Raw genomic sequence first — 18,828 nt, forward strand, 5'->3', positions numbered from 1 at the left:
CGTATTACCTACTAAGTTACTAAAGTACCTACCTATACCAGAGGCTAGCAAACTTTTGAGAAGGACAGACACCCGTGCTAGGAATTGCGAAGAGCCTCTATGATTCCAAAGAGCAAAACGCGGCTCGCGTCTCGGCTTAGAATACGTTTGGGTCATATCTTTTTACAAAAAATATGCTTTAATTGACACTAATCGGTTTAAAATATATATTTTTCAAAAATGTTGTGCCATATCCGCATTTTACTGGGATAGTTTACACTCTGTTAACAGAAAATTATCACGTATCCAAAACTTTGTGTCACATTGTACGTTTAACATTTACTCATCAGAACGGATATGGCAATAATAACAATGCTTTTATTTTATGATTACAACTATATTCAAAATAATTGTACGGTACAGTCAGCATCAATAGTAGCGTATGAAACAATATAAAACAAGCCAAAACTGTCTGATATTCCGGATAACTTTTCCGGATATAGATAAATCTCTAAAATTCACGTTCAAAAGTATATCTTTTACAGTCATAATTGTTCTACATATAGAATTATCACTTTTTGTTAAGCTTTTATAGAATGGTAGATACTTTTGAAGCGTTGTTTGATCCGCTACTTTTGATGCTGACTGTCTATAAATAGTAATCATATGTGCCTAAATGATAAATAAGTTGAATATTTGCTAAATATAAAACTTTACGAAAAATAATCATTTTTGCTTTAGTAGGTATAATATGTATTAGGTTAAATAGCCAAAATAGTGTAACATTACGAAAATAACTTCTTTATATTCTTATCAGTATTGTAAAGTTGCGTTACGTTGTCATACTCGTAATAACCTAATGCTCGTCTTATGTATTTAAGAAAAGTGTTCAATAAAACATTAAAACTCATGAAAACGAATGCAAAAACTCGTACCCGGTTCGGATCGCGGTTCTTTAATTAAAAATCGTAAGTATTTTAAGTAACCCTAAAACGGTTCCATACCCGAAGGGTAAAACGGGACCCTATTACTAAGACTCCGCTGTCCGTCCGTCCGTCTGTCCGTCTGTCACCAGGCTGTATCTCATGAACCATGATAGCCAGGCAATTGAAATTTTCACAGATGATGTATTTCTGTTGCCGCTATAACAACAAAATACTAAAAAGTACGGAACCCTCAATGGGCGAGTCCGACTCGCACTAGTCCGATGTTTCTTATTTTGTCTTTCCTGCCTCTCTACATTACATGTTCAATATAAACTTTAGAAACCAGCATATATTTTGTGATCTATGACCCACTCAGTATATTAGAAAACTGCAAAGTACTAGATCTTATAAAACATTCATTTCTTACCACTCAAAACTCGCCGGGAGCGAAGTTTCATACAAAATTCAAATTGTGTTTCTTAGAGAACATAGGCAAAGGAATACCAGAGACAAGTAAATAGAGAAGAAGTGCAATCGAGAACCGATAATGTTTCCTTAACAGAGCTTAAGATGTTGCTAAAGCGCTTCACACATCTTACATGAATCAGAATACTAAATCTTATACCGTAAAGGTTGTAATGTTAGTTTGTAAGGTATGCTAGGGGCCTTTTAGCTATGCATAATAAAGAATTTTTTGATTTTAATTTTGATTTAGTAAAAGCCTGACTGCACTAACTGAGCACATTTTTTTAGGATTCTAGTTGCCAGATAGAACGACTTTTGTGGTGAATATACTGGATTGTTAAACATTAGTGCTTGAAAATCAGGCGCGAAGCGTCAATAGAACTCGATTAACGCCGGATTGTCTAGTTTTCAACCAGTTGACGACTTTTACTAAGGCTAACGAAGAAAAGAAAAGCCAATTTAGCTCCGAAGCTATGCGTAGTGAAGTTTTCTACGCATATTTTTGACTATTTGCGAGTAAAGTTAGTAGCAGAAGAACCTGGTCTCAAAAATCAGTACACGCGCTTATTTTTTTTTAACAAAGCTGTGCTCGGATTAATATTAATAGCTCGCTCTAGTTAAGGCTCCGTCACACCGATGCGGTAGCGGGTACAACGCGGATTGCGCGCAGTGCCGTGTAACTCGGAATGCACAGAACGTTAGAAGCTATGCCACAGTCATTGAGCGCGGATCGGAGGCGGAGCGGTTGTGCGGATGGAAGTAAATAACAATATTGTTTGCAATGACGGATATTACGGAGAAACTGATTGAGTGTGTTAGACAATATTCATGTCTATATAATTTAAGACACAAATATTACTGAAAAACGGTTTACAAATTGAGGTTCGTAGCCGTAGGTAACTTACAACGCGGTTGCAACGCGGGTCCGCGATCAAAACGCTTTCAATCCGCCGACCGCGCTCAATGTCATCAACACCTTGCTACCGCCTCGCTCCGTGACCGCTCTCTGCAACACTTCCGCGTCGGTGTGACGGAGCCTTTATTTGTGTTGCTAAGTGTACTATATTTCTTACTACGCCACCCGTCTTAATATTTCTTTGTCTATGTGTGAGGGTAACTAACGAGCGAGGATGACGGTTTAAACTCGAGATGTTGCTACCGACAGCTGGCCCAAGTGCGGTGCCCACTTCGGCATTATTAATATGTAAGTTTAGGTAGGTCAGGAGGCCGAGAGACCTAAGTAAGAACACTGAATATTACAATGATATTTTCATAAATATAATAGGTAATTAGCTTGATTTTCCTTTGACGTAGAAACTTTAAAATTAAATACTAACGTAGGCTAGGATTATCTAAAACTGATTGGCCCATTTGTTGTCTTTACTCGTAATAAAAAAAAACGGAAACTTTGCCATTGCCTGCCATCATCAACGCATCATTGGCGCCAGCTATGACTGATTATCAGACTTACATATGACGTCATTATTCATTCTCCGGGTCTGCAGTTCCATGAGGGATGACTCAAGCTAGAACCGGGGTTCGGGGTGCGGTCCAAGTCTTAATTACTTATTAATCGTTTGTCTTAATCTGTCATTATGACTTGTGTATTTGTAAAAAAGAGACAAAACATTAAGAGGGAAGTATGCTACGTGATCGTCTATACAAAAAGAGAAAACGTTTTTCCACTTCTAAATATTTTCCGTTCTGTATGATTTTTTGGTACATATGTTATTTACACAATGAAAAACCTAGGTTTGTAGGTTTTACCTTTTTTTCAAAATTTGCAATACATTTTTTTTTCTTATTAAATCGAAACCTCTAAACCTAGAATATATTATGCTGAATCAACATCATAATCAAAGTGATTTGTTAGGAAAACGTTTTCTACCGAAATGGAATTTCATAGAAAAAGTACCGTTATTTCGCTAGGATTGCAAAGCTATTCTTCTCTTAACTAATTGAGGCTTGAAAAGTTTTATGAATAACGTAATGCGTCAATAGCGTCTATCACGGTTCATCACACTGATGACGTCATTATTAACGGCGCCCGCAGCTCGGTAATGCTGTGACCTATATAACTAACCGAAGGGGTTCCAAAGGTCGCTGTACCTACTGTTTGCTGAGGCAATTATTTTAGTTTGATGGCTGGACGCGAAATAAATAGTTATTTGATAGTAGAAGAGATGTAAAGATTAAGAAAAGTCCCCCCCCCCCCTCTTTGTTTGACAGCTGAAATAGATGGCGCTGTGTTGCGGGCTATCAATTAACATTTTTCAGTAGGTGTAAGAGCGTTTCAGTGAAGTATTTTAGCTAAGAAAATATGTAATAACTTTTTGGCAAACATGTATTTTGCCATTTGCTATGAGACGTTTTTCCTCAATCATCCGCCATTGCTATCAAAAACGAATGTATACATATAAAAATATCTTTGTATATATGTGATAATGATTTTTACGATGCCTGTTTTTGTGAAACAACGAAACGAAACAAGTCTAAACTTGCTTAGCAGCTAAGGATACCATAGGATAGCATCATAATTATCACGTGATCTTGTGGCAGTTTGCGTTTAAATCACCAAATATCACCCAGGGCAAGGGGGATTTCTGGACAACCCCATAGGTATGCTGAGACGCAGGCGATGCAGTTCCACACAGCGCAGGGAAGCGCAGGATTTTGTAAAGTAAGGAAAGTCCTTTAGCTATGCACGGTGCGGCGCAACGACGTTTCATACTTTACAAAATCTGCTCTGCCCTGCGCTGCGTGGTACTGCGTCTGTGTCGCCTGCGTCTCAGCATACGCTTAGCCTTAAGGTACCGTTCGAATATAGACTACACCAGCATTACTGCAATTATTGCAGCGCGACACTACTGCCGACTGCATCGCTGCATTTGCATGTAAAAAAATCCGTGGAAAAAAATGCTGCGCATCATATAATCAATCAATCATCATAGGTATAGGTATAGGATAGGTATGGCGAATGGTTCACCGCGCTCGCCCAGTGGTGGACTTTATTGCCTTAGGTAATAAGGGTAATGTATTTTGACAAATATCTCAGTTCTGCAATGGAATTCCGCTTGGTGCCCATAGAACGAAAATAAGTACATAATGACTTATCTCGCATTTCTGTTGGTTTTTGGACCAGGCTCCATTACAAATTTGCCCATGGTACTTTCTCGGTAAAATTACCTATCAAGTAAATTACGACAGTCAGCTGCATATGCAGTATTGCAGCGTGAAAATGTCATATTCGATGTAGCAGCCCGGATTGTTGACATTTGCGGCAGCAATGAATTGACAGGACTGTCGCGCTGCAATACTGATGCAGTAATGCTGTGTAATCCGAACTATTCCAAACAGTCATAAAGCTGTGACCTATATAACTACCCGAAGGGGTTCCGAAGGTCGCTGTACTGTTTGCTCCGGCAATTATTTGGTTTGATCGATGATCACAATTTGGCGGAGTTATAGCTAAGGAAAGACATGTATAAAGATTAGTTCTTTGTCATGTGATTTTAGTATCGTACGTGACTGAGACTGTTTTGCAAGCATGTTAAATTTGATATTTGTATAACAATTCAATATTTTTAAAGAATAATTAAATAACATCAATAAATTGCTCGATTATAAATCGTGTCATTCACGGAGACGCGTGCCTTCACTCGTAATGTCATGTGATTAAAGGTTAGATTCGACAAATCTGCGTGTCTTCGTGGATTAATATTACGAACGATATTTTTTTTAATACCACGACGGTGGCAAGCTAGCATACGGCCCGCCTGATGGTAAGCAGTCACCGTAGCCTATGAACGCCTGCAACTCCAGAGGTGTTACATGTGCGTTGCTGACCCTTTAAAAATCTGTACACTCCTTTTTTGAAGATCCTCATACTGTAGACCCTCGGGAAAACCTCGGCAGGTAGCTCATTCCACAACCGGAGCGTGCGCGGGAGGAAGTTCCTCTTAAACCGCACAGTGCGTGACCATTTAGGTTCTGGTTCTGGGTGTGAGGATGAACACCCTGCCGACGGCGAGCGGTGCGGTGATAGAAAGTAATAGCCATGGGAATCATGTCAAACAATTAGCTTAAGATGATAATATTTGTTGATGATGATGACTTCAAAAGTGCTTATTGATAGGCCTACTTGAATAAATAATATTTCGGTCCGATTCAAACTTAAATCTATGACTTAAATATAGGTCAAAAAAAATATTTGAAGGAACGTCACTTTTGACACTGACATATCCGATCCATATCGTATGTAGAGCCTTTTGACGTATATTAAAGTACGAATCGGGCCGTTTGAATCTTGAACCTTGATTATTTTCACGTTTAACTAAATTTGTGTTTTTTCACTATTTAATTATAATTAAGACTATTTTAAAATCTGACTCAATATCCATAATTTAATTACTTAAATCAATGGGAAAAGATATGCATGCATTTTTGCAAGGATTGACGCTAAAAAGGTTGGACCCCCTGGAACCTAGCCAAGGTGGCAATCGCTTGCGCTACGACAACGAAATGCTTTGTGTCTCTCTATCACCCTTCCATATTAGTGAGTTTAGCGCTGAGTTTTGTTCGCTACGGAGCGTAAACGATTGGCATGCTGGCTACTCACCCTGGTCTTATTAATTTTGCCCTTGTATTCCGTCTCTGTTAATCTAAGAAATGTTATATAAATCAAGAAAAATAAAAATATCGGCGTCATTAATCCAAAAACATATTTACATAGCTCAATCAAAATACCGTTAACCAAAATAATTAATCATCTCAAGGCACTCGGTAAAAACAAACCTAACGACCCGTGAAATAAAGCGAAATGAACAAATAAAACTGATAACAGACATTTTCCGTCAAAAACCATTATTTTTTTAATATTTCTTTCGATAAAAAAGCGGTGCGCGGTGTGATAAGGGAAAAGTGTGGACTGAACGAAGATGTAGTGACAAAAATTGAAAAAGGTATGTTGAGATGGTTTGGACACGTGGAAAGAATGAGTGAAAGAAGGTTAACAAAGAGAGTGTATAAGGGAGAAGTAGAAGAGGGAGCTGGAAGGGGTAGACCTTGGCGGACTTTCTCTGATCAAATCGGGGAAATCCTGAAGAAAGGTCAGGTCAAGAGCACCCTAAACCGACGAGCGTGTATGAGGAATGTCATGAAAGTGAAGGAAGCGAAAGAGGTATGTCAGGATCGTAGCAAGTGGAAATCCGTGGTCTCTGCCTATCCCTTCGGGAAATAGGCGTGATTATATGTATGTAAAAAGCGGTAAATGTTTTGTGAACCGTAAATAAAATTATAAGTAGATTATATAATTTCTTACTCCTTCGGTTTAAAAAAAAAACTAGTGCGTACCTTATTTATTCATTCGATCCATTCTTGGGATTATGTTGCTAAATGTTGTTACCTATTGATAATATAATGATATCTTTTTTAATATAGTGACGAAAGTGAAGGACCCTCGCTAAATCACGTAGGTAGTCCTCATTTTCCTCTCTGGACATTAACATTAATAAAAATATTTTGACGATATTTGCTTAACTATACTTATACATGTTAGCAAAAAGTATCCACTTCAAAATATTCATGAGAAGTTCGTTGTATTTTTGTAAATGAGTAGGTCCGTTGTCGGGCATGTTCTAGGCATCCATTTCTCATTTCACGATCGGTTTACTTCGCCGTAAGTCACTTCGCTCTTTGGCATTACCTACCCTCGCAGAGAACCTCCCATAGAAGTTGCATATCATACGACTAGCGGTACAGATGCAGTGAACAATCTTTTGCCATCGTACCTATTTTTTCGGAAACGTTCGTATTTCTCATGCCACTTCAGTCAACCTCAGTACTTTTTGTACTGACTGACTGAAATAGCATAACATGTACGTGCGTTGCCGTGAAAATATGATGGTAAATTATATTCATTACAGTAGAGTCCGTCTAAGTTAACTTTGCACCGATGTGAAAGGAACAAAGCGAGGAAATGTTATTATAAACCTCATATTTACATAGAAAATTTGACATTTACGTTCTTATTGCCACATTTTATTATCGAAAATGCCATGCAGAGTTATCTTGATACATCTAGCGGTTGTCACACGTTTGTTCTCTTTTACGTAAAAAATAGTAGGCCGCGAGCGTATTCTACACTATTTAACCGAAATAAAATTATTTTAACGGATAATATTGGGTAAAAAATATGTGTGGAGGTCCTTTTGTGGCTGAAGCGTAATACTTAGTAGTATGGAAGCACCAATCTGTCGTGTCCTGAATGAATACGGAACCACCTTTGGATTGTCTAGTGTAAGTCATCTATGGCTACCCCTTTCTGCTGACCTAATTGCTGTCTGATACGGGCGAATAACAGCCTAGGTGGCTATAAAGAAGAAAATTGGGTTAAATATCGACTAGAAAAAACTTACATTGTATTTAATGTTTGAAACTTTTTTTTTCACAATCACCTCCGGCAGGCGTATGGTCGCGCTTATCGCCTTTTTCTATGTCTAACGCGCGATGTAAGAGAGGACGATTGCTGTATCACCATTATACGCCTTTTGGCAATATTAGTTCCCACCATCCACCAACATTCGCGGCCTTCGCCGGTTTCCTCAAGGAACTGCAGTATAGGCTCTACAAAAAAGGAGTGTACAGGTTTTGAATTGGCTACACATACTTGACCACTTTTAGAGTTCCAAGCGTCCATAGGTTACTGCAATCGCTTACTATCACGCGTCTGTAGCAATTTTAAGGAGATATTTTTTTTGAATATCGTAAAGGGTTTTTTTTTTATTGTATATTGTAATTACAAAATTATTCACAAGAAGGCATAGAATGTTTATGGACACATACCCAAAAGTCCAAGTCTTATGATTCCTACTACTAAAATTTGACTCTGGTCTTTACGAAACCATCCTGTCCACATCAATACTTAATACTTCGTTAAAATTTGCTCGTATGAAATTTTTACAGTTCTTTATATTTAACGTTCGTCAAAAGTACAAGTATTTAAATAAAATATTGTTTCTTTATCCAGGTATCCATTGTAGCCGCATCCTCCTGCCGCTACGTCTACTGGCAACGCAGTTCCCTAGAATACCTCTTCGTAAAAGAGCCATACCTAGCTTCCGTCATAACAACCCTTATAGCTCGGGACATAACAACGAAGTTATACGCAATGAATAATAAAATTGTGACAGATAGAGGCTCACATCTGGATATACGGTTACCAAGTATATCCCACGCTTTGGCTAGAAGTCCTAGAAGGTTTAAAGCGGTAAATCGGCCACCTCCACCGACCACAGTTCAACCAGTGCCACCGGAGAAAAAACCAAGTAAGTTATAAAATTGACCAAGAGAATTGAAAAGACCAAGTAAGTTATAAATTGTGTGTTGTGAAAAAAGACCTTAGCGAACTTTGCGGCGTCGACTGGACAGAAACGGCTTTGGACAGAGAAGCATGGCGTTGTCGGAGGTCAAGATCTACGTCGTGGCATCACAGCACTAAGTAAGTAAGAGGCTCACATCTGGATATCCGGTTGCCGAGTATATTCCAGTGCAGTATTGTTTACTGCACATTCTTAAAGGACCGAACTAACCTTCGTATTTGATCATACTGTGAAGGATCAGTACATTCTCGAGCTGAGGGAGCGGGAAGCAGGGCAAGCGGGCTTCCTCTATAATTTCTTGGAATTATTGTGAAGTGTACCTGCATAATGCACAAGGTGCCTGAATAACGCTCTCCAATCCCCTGGACGCTCGTGAAAATATGAACTAACGAGTTATATAAAGTTGTACTGGAGTTGTAGTTGTTCTAAAAGGTGGTAAACCTCCATCGGGCACGGTCCAACCATGCCGCCGTAGAAACCAATTTATTTACCAAGTTCGCGCTACCGTAAATCATAACTTGAATATGCAAGGACGTTTCCGCTGTGAGGCCATTTTCGCAGAAGTTTGTATTTTGGTTCCATGTTTATGTGCATTAATTGCAGTTTTATTACAAAATCCGGTGAACGAGGACAAAAACAGGCATTAAAAATTAAAATCTTGAGAAACGTTTGCAATATTAGAATGGTTATTTTGCAGATAATATATGAGTCACACAAATCTGTTAACAAAAGTTGGCACTCCTGTGGACAATAGTTAATAGCTTCATTGTGTGCATGATAACTGAGTAGGTATCGTGCATGTACTAAACACCCCCGGAGTTGTTGGCGTCCATAGGTCACGGGGATCGCTTACTATCAGATGGACCATATGCTTGTTTGCCACTGACGTGGTAAAAATTGTAGTAGCGAGTATTTTCCTCTATTTCCATAATTACCCTAAACCTAAGTATGGTAATGTCACCTTTTTATCATCCTATCTCTCCCCCCAGCCTGCTGGATCCGCAACGACCGCGCCGACACCCGGCGCGACGGCTCCGAGTACTCCGGCGATGAAGAACTAATGCCCCTAGCAGAGCACGAGGCGCCCGCGGCATCGTCTGATGACCTGTCAGTTGCTGAAAGCTGTCCAGACACTTCCTCGAAGTACCATAGTTGTGAGGCTGTGGAAACTGATGATGAATTGAGACACTAGTCCTACTTTCCATTTTTTTGCCATAATTTTTTGTGCTATAATCACTGATGCCTCTAGCGGATAGCGAAGCCTCGCAGCATCATCTGATGACTTCTCTTTTCCAGAAATCTGTCCAAAAATTACCTCCGAATACCACAGCTGTGGAGCTGTGGAAACTGATGATGAGTTGAGACATTAGTCTTCCTTGTTTGATTTTACTTCCTTATAAATCTAAGGAAGGCTTTGATATTATTATTTTTGCTAAAGTCACTGATGTCCCTAGTTGGACACGGCCCCCCTGCGAGCTCCTTTGATAACCCCTCAATTTCTGAAAATTATCGAGACACATCTTCCAAGTACCATTGCTGATGAAACTGATGATGAATTGAGACACTCGTCTTCCCTTTAGTCATTAATTTATCTGCTGCTCTCACATGATGCCTATAACTGAACATAAATACTCTATGGCATCATCTGACGGCCTGTCAGTAACTGAAGGTTGTCCAAATATCACAGTTGTGAGGCAGTTGTGACGGATGACGACTTGAGACACTAGTCTGCCTTGTTTTGTGTTATTTTCATGTAAACCCTTCCTACGTCAATAATTTATGTGGTTATTAAAATAATTTTAAACCGGTCGATTAAACGCTCAACATGTTTAGATCCGTTTTTGAGGATAAAGAGGGTCGATCCGTCCTTGCGGTGACGACGTTGCCGCTGCTGCCTATCGCAAGCACCCGTGCGATCCAAGGCAGTGCGCTCGATCAGTAAAGGCGGTGCAGTCGGTGCTCCTAGTCGAATATCCTCAAAAAACATACGAGACATGACGTGCTTCTATTCGAGTAATAATACACGTATAAATAATAATTTTCTCAATTGCTGAAAGCTGCCCGGAAACTCTCCAACTACAACAGCGACTAGTCTTCCTTTGATAGTACTTCCACTTGTAAATCTTGTCTCTTCCCTTCCTTATTTATTCATTTCTCTACTACTGTTACTGATGATTGATATACTAGTTAGTTAACGTATTTGTTTGAATGATGAGCGTGCCTTTTTATATTTTCTTTGGTCTTTTTGAGGGTCAAATTTTTTCAATATCATCTAGTCATTCAATGATATCACAGCCTGTATCCAGGTAAAGGCACAGTTTGCTTCCAACTTCATTAGTTACTTCCATCAATGTTCCAAACATAATTTTACAGTAGACAATAACATCTTGTAAGTTTTCCAATTTTTATTTATTTCTATTAAAATAGTTTCGGTCTAAGCTTTGCCGGAAGCGCGGAGTTAGGATGGCGCTACGCCAAAACTTAACGCAGTAAATTCCTGAGTCTGAATCCCCGGCTACCAAGCGTGGCCGAGTGTTTGCATGTGTAGAACCAGTTTAGCGTGATCCGCAATGACTAGACTTGGAAACAGTTACTCGAACGGTATTCGACTAATATCATTAGTGTGTTATGATAAGTCATCTCGATCCAACAGTTCGTGCTGCACAATGATATTCGTTTGAGACACGAGCTTTTGGTAGGAACTAGACTCAATTTACGAGACTGCCCGAAAATAGGAAGGTACTTCAGTCTTTTGAGTCTTGGGTTATTTTGAAGATTGGAATAAGAGTAAAAACAATGTGTCGTCGTTTTGTTCCAATAATCTAGTCTTCTCTAGAAAGTACTCGAGTTTCTTCATAAGTCTTTAACAAGTTTAAAATAATTCAAGACGTAATGACTGGAGTCTGAAAATCTGAGTTGAGTCCTAATGTGAGAGGTCACCCTTCACTTGTGATTTTGAGACATAATCTAGTATGTGTATTGACATCAAATACTGAGTCCTTGCGTACCTAATTTTAACCTCGCTTGGACATATTTCAGTAATTAGAATTCTTGCTAAAGGTAAAATTAGGGCAAGGGTTCCCAACTTCTGTCGTGAAAAAAAAGTCCCCTATTGAAGTCTTGCTATGCTTGAAATTTCTTGAAAAATACTTATTTTAAGTGTAAGAAATGAATCTGTATTCTTAGAAATAAATAAATGGTTTAAATTACGATTTGTGTTGTTTATTCATGAACTCCATAAGTTGCCTTTTATATTTAGCTCATTCTTGATATATTAATAGTCGGAAAGAGGATAAAAGGTTCGCCTAAAAGGAAAACCCCAGCGGGAATATATTGTAGCGAAAATGATTGATAGAGCAATCAACTGTGGATTAATACAGCGCATTTACCTAATTGTAATACTTAGGTACCTACTGCGTACATGAGCATGGGTCGAATGTAAATACCATCGCTCATTAATATAAGGATTGATATCCGATGATGTTATGGTATAACTTTTTTTTTCTTTTTTTTTTTTATACTACGTGGGTGGCAAACAAGCATACGGCCCGCCTGATGGTAAGCAGTCTCCGTAGCCTATGTACGCCTGCAACTCCAGAGGAGTTACATGCGCGTTGCCGACCCTAAACCCGCCCCCCCTAGTTGAGCTCTGGCAACCTTACTCACCGGCAGGAACACAGCACTATGAGTAGGGTCTAGTGTTATTTGGCTGCTGTTTTCTGTAAGGTGGAGGTACTTCCCCAGTTGGGCTCTGCTCTAGATCTGGAATGACATCCACTGGCTGTGCCCTACCACAAAAAGCGAGATGACATTCACAATGCCCATACCTCTCTTTTGGACGTAGTTTAAGGACGTACCCGGGTCCAAAACTTCACTTTAACTTCACTTTAACTTTTTCAGTTACTATCAGGTAACATGGATCTGACATCATTCCAATATGAGATGGTTCCAATCTTCTTTAGAGGACCTGCTGAATTGCGCATTATGTCAACCTTTAACCAAAAACATCTTAAAGGTTGACATACATACACTGACAAGATCAGTAACATATTGGAATGAGATTTAATAACTAAAGCTCGAATTGGTCTGTATTTCAAGTTTGTAGTGGGTCCAAGAGCAGGCAGTGGCGTAGCTAGGCGTGGGCAAAGTGGGATCTCGTCCATGGCCATGCACTCAAAGGGGCCTCGCGGAAGCCAACCCTTTATATTATCTTGAGAATACAGATTGAAAGAAAAGGGCCTCGTAGTCGTGGCTTCGCCCTCGGGTAGATTAGTTCACACTACGCCTCTGACTATAGGTATGCAACTATATATATTACCTATTTACTTATACGCAAAACAGTGTTTACGTACTCGCCTGTGGGTTGTGGAAGCCATGATGGTAATGATTTACACATTTATCCAATGAAGTAAATTAATCTTGATTGAGTTGAGCCGATAATGGAAATGAGTCTGATTAATACTGCTGAGTTTTACGTAATTCGTATAGCTTTAATTATTATTATTAAACAAACCAAATAAATTTACATGTGCAGATTAAGTAAATATGTAAATATTATTTATTGCACCACGAAATAAAATAATTTCAACAGATTTAAAATATTGATATAGGTATTAATTAGTAACAGGCGGTTGTATCGCTGTAAAGTGATCTCTTCCAGGCAACCTTAGGGTAGCAGGATTTAAAGATTATAAACACAGAATAAATATTTATTTGTTTTACAAGCGGGCAAAGTTGTTGTTTAACCGCTCGTGCTAATATTGATACCCGAGCAAGCGAAAGATTCCTAAATTGAACCGGTTTCAATGCACGAGGGCTAAACAAACTTTGCCTCCGAGTGAAACACAAAAATGTTCACCACACCCACACGAGGAAACTACTATGAAATACCAAAAAATTCAAATGAAATCAATCCAAATGAACGTACTTAATAAAAAAAAATAATCATTCAAAATCATCATTTAAAAGTCAATTCTACTAGCTAACATAAGGAAACAACTCAAAATTTGCATCTGATTACTTTTCCCCACATGTGGATAAAATACAACTTTCTCATTCGTTTTTGAACAATGAAGAGGACCTTTACCAGTTGGTGTGGTGAAAAAGTTATTTTTATCCTGCCCAAAAAGTTGCAGTACTGAGTAGAGATCAGTGGAGAGATTGGGGGGAGGCCTTTGGTCAGCAGCGGGATATGACAGGCTCCAAATAATAATAATTTACACACTCGTTCTCGGCTTGTATCGGGGCCAAACTTTCTTGTGGTTTAGTCAATAACACGAAAATGTCTGTCTGTCTGTCCGAGGCTTTGCTCCGTGGTCGTTAGTGCTAGAAAGCTGAAATTTGGCATGCATGTATAAATCAATAAAGCCGACAAAGTCGTACAATAAAATCAAATTTTTTTTTAGGGTAAAGTGGGGGTGTATTTTTTTTGCTTCAACCCTACAGTGTGGGATATCATTGGAAAGGTCTTTCAAAACTAATAGGTGTCTTCAACAAACACTTTTTGATAAAGTGAATTATTCGGAGATAATTACTCCGAAAGAAAAAAAATCTAACTTTTGAACCGTAGGTCAAAAAAAATATGAAAAAAATCGTGCAAGTAGAGCTTAAGAAAGACATTAAATGAAAACTATAGCGGACATAATACATTTAGCTGTTTTTGAGTTAAAGCAAAAAGTTTCCCCTTCATAGTAAAAAGACGTACATCCACAGTATATCCCTTGGTTAACAATCTACTATACTTTAAGCTCCAGTTTAGCTTATTGTGACAGAAGAGTAACTACGGAACCCAACTCTGAGCATGGCCCGACATGCTCTTGGCCGGTCTATTCTTTTGTATTAATATTTCTTTATTTGTATCAGCCGGCGAAGCCGTGGTTTGCTTTGTATATCATCTACAGATTCCGACAAATGTATAGGCTGTTTAACTAACATCCAGAGATAATTTGACGTAAGAATATCAGAATGATCAGCTCACCACGGATAAATCCAAATCCCTCCTAATCCAGCTGTCAAATTAAACACAAACTGATGTCGTTTGGCGCGGCTCCGCGGCCGCGTTGCCAGGCGGCCCCGCCAACCAGATGCACGCCAAATGAAGCCCATCTCGACGGCGCTTTTTGGTCCCATTTGGCCTTCGAAGTTGGCCCGATCGGTAAGTAATTAACTGTATTGACGCAGCTGCGCCTGATAGGTGAAGTTTGGCATGCACTTGTTAAGAGCAATTCCTAGCTGAGCAACTTTTCAAATCTCGAATTTTTGAAGCTATGTTTCTGTCGCGCTGCGGTGGGCGGGAGCCGGAGCTATCTCATTCTCATTCTCATTGCGCGCCGTTCCGTCGACATCGCCCGCGAGCCAGACGGAATTTATTCTGCGCTGCCCGACGCAAGTTGTTTTTTTGTTGTTACCACGTAATATTGTTTTTCATTTTTATATATATTATACTGTATCTATTACACCCTAATACCAAACACCCTATCACCTGTACTAAATGTATTTTACACCTATGATGACGAAATAATAAATGATTGATTGATTGATTGATATTAATTACCATATAGGTAAAAACTGCAAAAAAGAATGATGTCTCAGCTTCGGTTGTCGTCGTACAGTCAAGTGCAAAAATATGTATCGAAAGAATCGTCTCATAAATATGGTACTACGCTCTTATTACACTGGAATAAGATGCTATGGGACATATTTTTGAGTAAGATGTGTACACCCATATTTTTACACTTGACTGTACTATCCGTATCAGTAAGTTGGGAGTGATCATGGTGTGTTGTGAAATTTTGTAAGTAGGTATAAATATACCTATGGTTAAACTACAATCTATTTAACTTGTAGTACGATGAGGCTAAACTTGGGCCGCCTTATTGAAGAACGTATCGCAATGACAATCTGGGTAAAGTATGTTGGGATAATGCCGGACAATTTTGGGACCAATTGAGAGAACTCGTGAAAAAATGTTTTTTCGAGATCTCAACACGTGACAGATTCTTGAAGTACGTAGCGAATCGTTAAATAATAACCGTAGATTCGGCCTGAATTTTGGTAATCTTCAATATAGAACGGTTTTAGTTTTGTACCTGTGTAAAGATGAGACATACTTTTTTTTAGGGTAACGAGTGTTTTGCCATCAAGGGAGAACATTGGATGGTGAAAAAAAGTTGCTTTTAATGGAAAGAGAATAAGGTATCACAAAGAAATAGGTCCGGTGTCTACCCTTTTGTATCCGATCTTAACCCTGATATATATAGTTGATATACAATCTTTTTTTTTTGATAAAATGTAAGGATCGTATGTAAAGAGTAAAGTAAATTATAGGAAAAGAGAGCCCTCTTGAAGCATTTTAAGGAAACTAATTTCGAAGCCCTATCTCTATTTTGTATCCGAAACTAGCAATGTATGTATGCGTGCACATCTACATATGCATCCGTATGTGTAGATACTTTATTGCGAAAAATTGCTCATTTGCTATCTATTTTACTCGATTTTGTTATAAGTTTCAACATGTATCATCAATCATCATCCCTATACAATATAAATACTCTTTATTGCACACCTCAATAAAAGAAAACAATACAAAAGAAAACATACACATAAGCACATGTAAACAACATGCGGTCTTATCGCTAAAAGGCAACCTTTGGGTTTCGGAAATTAAAAAAATTACTTTGTCAGTAACCGTCGCGCTGGTAGTGGTACTGAATAAAAATAATGGTACGAAAGTGTGATCAAGAAAACAATAAATGTGATAATTAAGGTCAGTAGGTAAATTGAAGAAAATTTAAAGTTTGATAATCACTGCTGTTTTTTAAATAGGTAAAGATCTGATTGTTTCTGGTTGGTCTGGTCTGGAAGGGTCAAGATCGAATATCGGTCTACAGCAGTGCTAGGTCTGTTAACACAATTACAAAAACGATGTTTCATCATAATACGCAAAATAAATTACAGAGCGTAGATCGGATAGAAGGAAGAATTCGCGAAATTTACCTTGCTCTCTGTGATTGCATATAGCACAAGCCCGACTCCCTGAGCGACGCGGGGACACTGACAGTCGAGGCGCAATGAAATGGCGTCTTACACAATGTTGCCAACATTAAAAAATAAAGCCAAATTAGGGGGAAATGAATGTCCTACGTTCTTCACCCGCATCCGGTATTTACCCAACATACCTTAATCGTTGAACCGCCGCATTTCAAAATGGCCCTTATTTTGATATCGGCTAGCCGTAATGTAATACGGCGGATTATACAATACGACTGCGATACTTATATATAAATCCCCTTGTCAATGTAATTTCATTAAATGTGCTATCTAGTGGCAAACATCAAAGTAGTTATCTTTTACTTGTGACGCACAAGTGTGAGCAATGTAAAATACTATAATTCTAAAAAAACTTGCCTACTACGTAATAAAAGAAAATGTGATTATTAAATTATAATACGAAAGGTGGTCAAATCGCAAAATGCTGTCGTTTTATTTAAAATAATGAAATAATTAGATCAGTTCCGAAAGTACCGGGAAATCCCGGTTCTTTAAAACAGTACCGGTTCTGCAATCCCTAATAAGGATGTTATGCCCATCACTATTCCTTCTGTGTACGTATATTTAGAAACTGTCTCCGCCTCCAATTCGTGCGATAAGGACAACTGCAGCTCGGACCGAAATTCACTCGCAAAAAAACTCAAAAATCGAGGTTTCGCTCTCGACTGTTTCCTCCTCCAAAACGCAACTAATCATTATGAAATTTTGGAAATTGCAAGAGGAAGAAATAATCTATGCCGCTATGTTTTGATTTTTTGGATATTTTTTGTCATATTTGTATACTGTGCCTTTTTTTACTGCCAATTTAATTTAGCCGTTTTTGCGATTTTCGAGGCGCTGTATCTTTCGTCAAAATAAAATAATCCAAAAAAGCAAAACATAGCGGCACAGATATTGATGATATTGATCTTATTTGAAAAAATCACTGCTCTAGGTTAAAAATCCAGGGAGGAATCAGTCGAGAGCGTTTGTATGGAAAAATCGCAACTAGGAATTCCTCTTAATCGTTCGCTTGGAAAATATTCACGTAAAACATACTTACTCTAATTCTAATCTCACTATAACAAATAATCCTACATCATTTTGCAATACTATTAGTAATGCTCAAATTACAAAATACTGAGGTATGTCGTTGTATTTTACACTAAACGATGAGTTTTGTAAACAATAGGTACGTACTCGTAAGAATTTGTTTAATAAAACCGTGAGATCAATTTTGTAGAAAAGTTTTTGGCAAAAAAATCATTTTTGGTACAAACTTTTATCGCGGACTGTACTTTTCTTTCCACAAGCAACTAATATTTTTTGAGATAATTCTAAGAACCTCAGACACAATTCATTTCCGTTGTTTTATCACAGAGTTCTCATGGCTACCGCCTGTATCCATCATCAGATCAGCTCCATGTCATCATAATATTGCATTGTCACCCGATTTACATATGTATGCAAAATTTCAGCTCAATCGGAAATCGGGAAATGGATCAAATTTAGCTTCCAAGACTTGTTGCACACCAACTAATGGCTCCTCTTCACGATGGCCCAGCGCTGGCCCAGCGAGATGGCCATGCGATGGCTGACACGCCACTACACGATGGCGACATTCAGTTGCGATCTATTCGTCTTCCAAGATGGACGTGGGAGCATTAGCCGCTGCAGCAATTTATTTATACGCCACGTACCAACCTTTTCTTAATCTGCACAATAATAAAGTAATTAAAAAGAAATGACGTAGAAGATTACGGTGGATGTTATCTATCCATCGCAATAAATAAATAAACTACTTATTATAGTTATTATGGGACAGTATTATACAAATTGACTAAGTCCCACGGAAAGCGCAATAAGGCTTGTGTTGTGGGTACTTAGACAACGATATACATATTATATACATTTTTTTTTTTATACTACGTCGGTGGCAAACAAGCATACGGCCTGCCTGATGGTAAGCAGTCTCTGTAGCCTATGTACACCTGCAACTCCAGAGGAGTTACATGCGCGTTGCCGACCCTAACCCCACCCCCCCTTCGTTG

At 38.6% G+C, this 18,828-nt stretch overlaps 1 protein-coding gene across 1 annotated transcript in view; it reads left to right on the plus strand.

The window, feature by feature from the left end:
• Positions 1-10,399, plus strand: part of LOC133520163 (popeye domain-containing protein 3-like) — a 32,257-nt gene extending 21,858 nt beyond the window's left edge. The window contains exons 7-8 of the mRNA XM_061854533.1: positions 8,398-8,695; positions 9,739-10,399. Coding sequence (XP_061710517.1) covers positions 8,398-8,695; positions 9,739-9,941 — 501 coding nt within the window. The 3' untranslated portion in view covers positions 9,942-10,399. The remainder of the gene's footprint in view (positions 1-8,397; positions 8,696-9,738) is intronic.
• The last annotated feature ends 8,429 nt before the right edge of the window (positions 10,400-18,828 follow it).

The sequence above is a fragment of the Cydia pomonella genome, chromosome 7 (assembly GCF_033807575.1).
Source record: "Cydia pomonella isolate Wapato2018A chromosome 7, ilCydPomo1, whole genome shotgun sequence".
Lineage (NCBI taxonomy): Eukaryota > Metazoa > Arthropoda > Insecta > Lepidoptera > Tortricidae > Cydia > Cydia pomonella.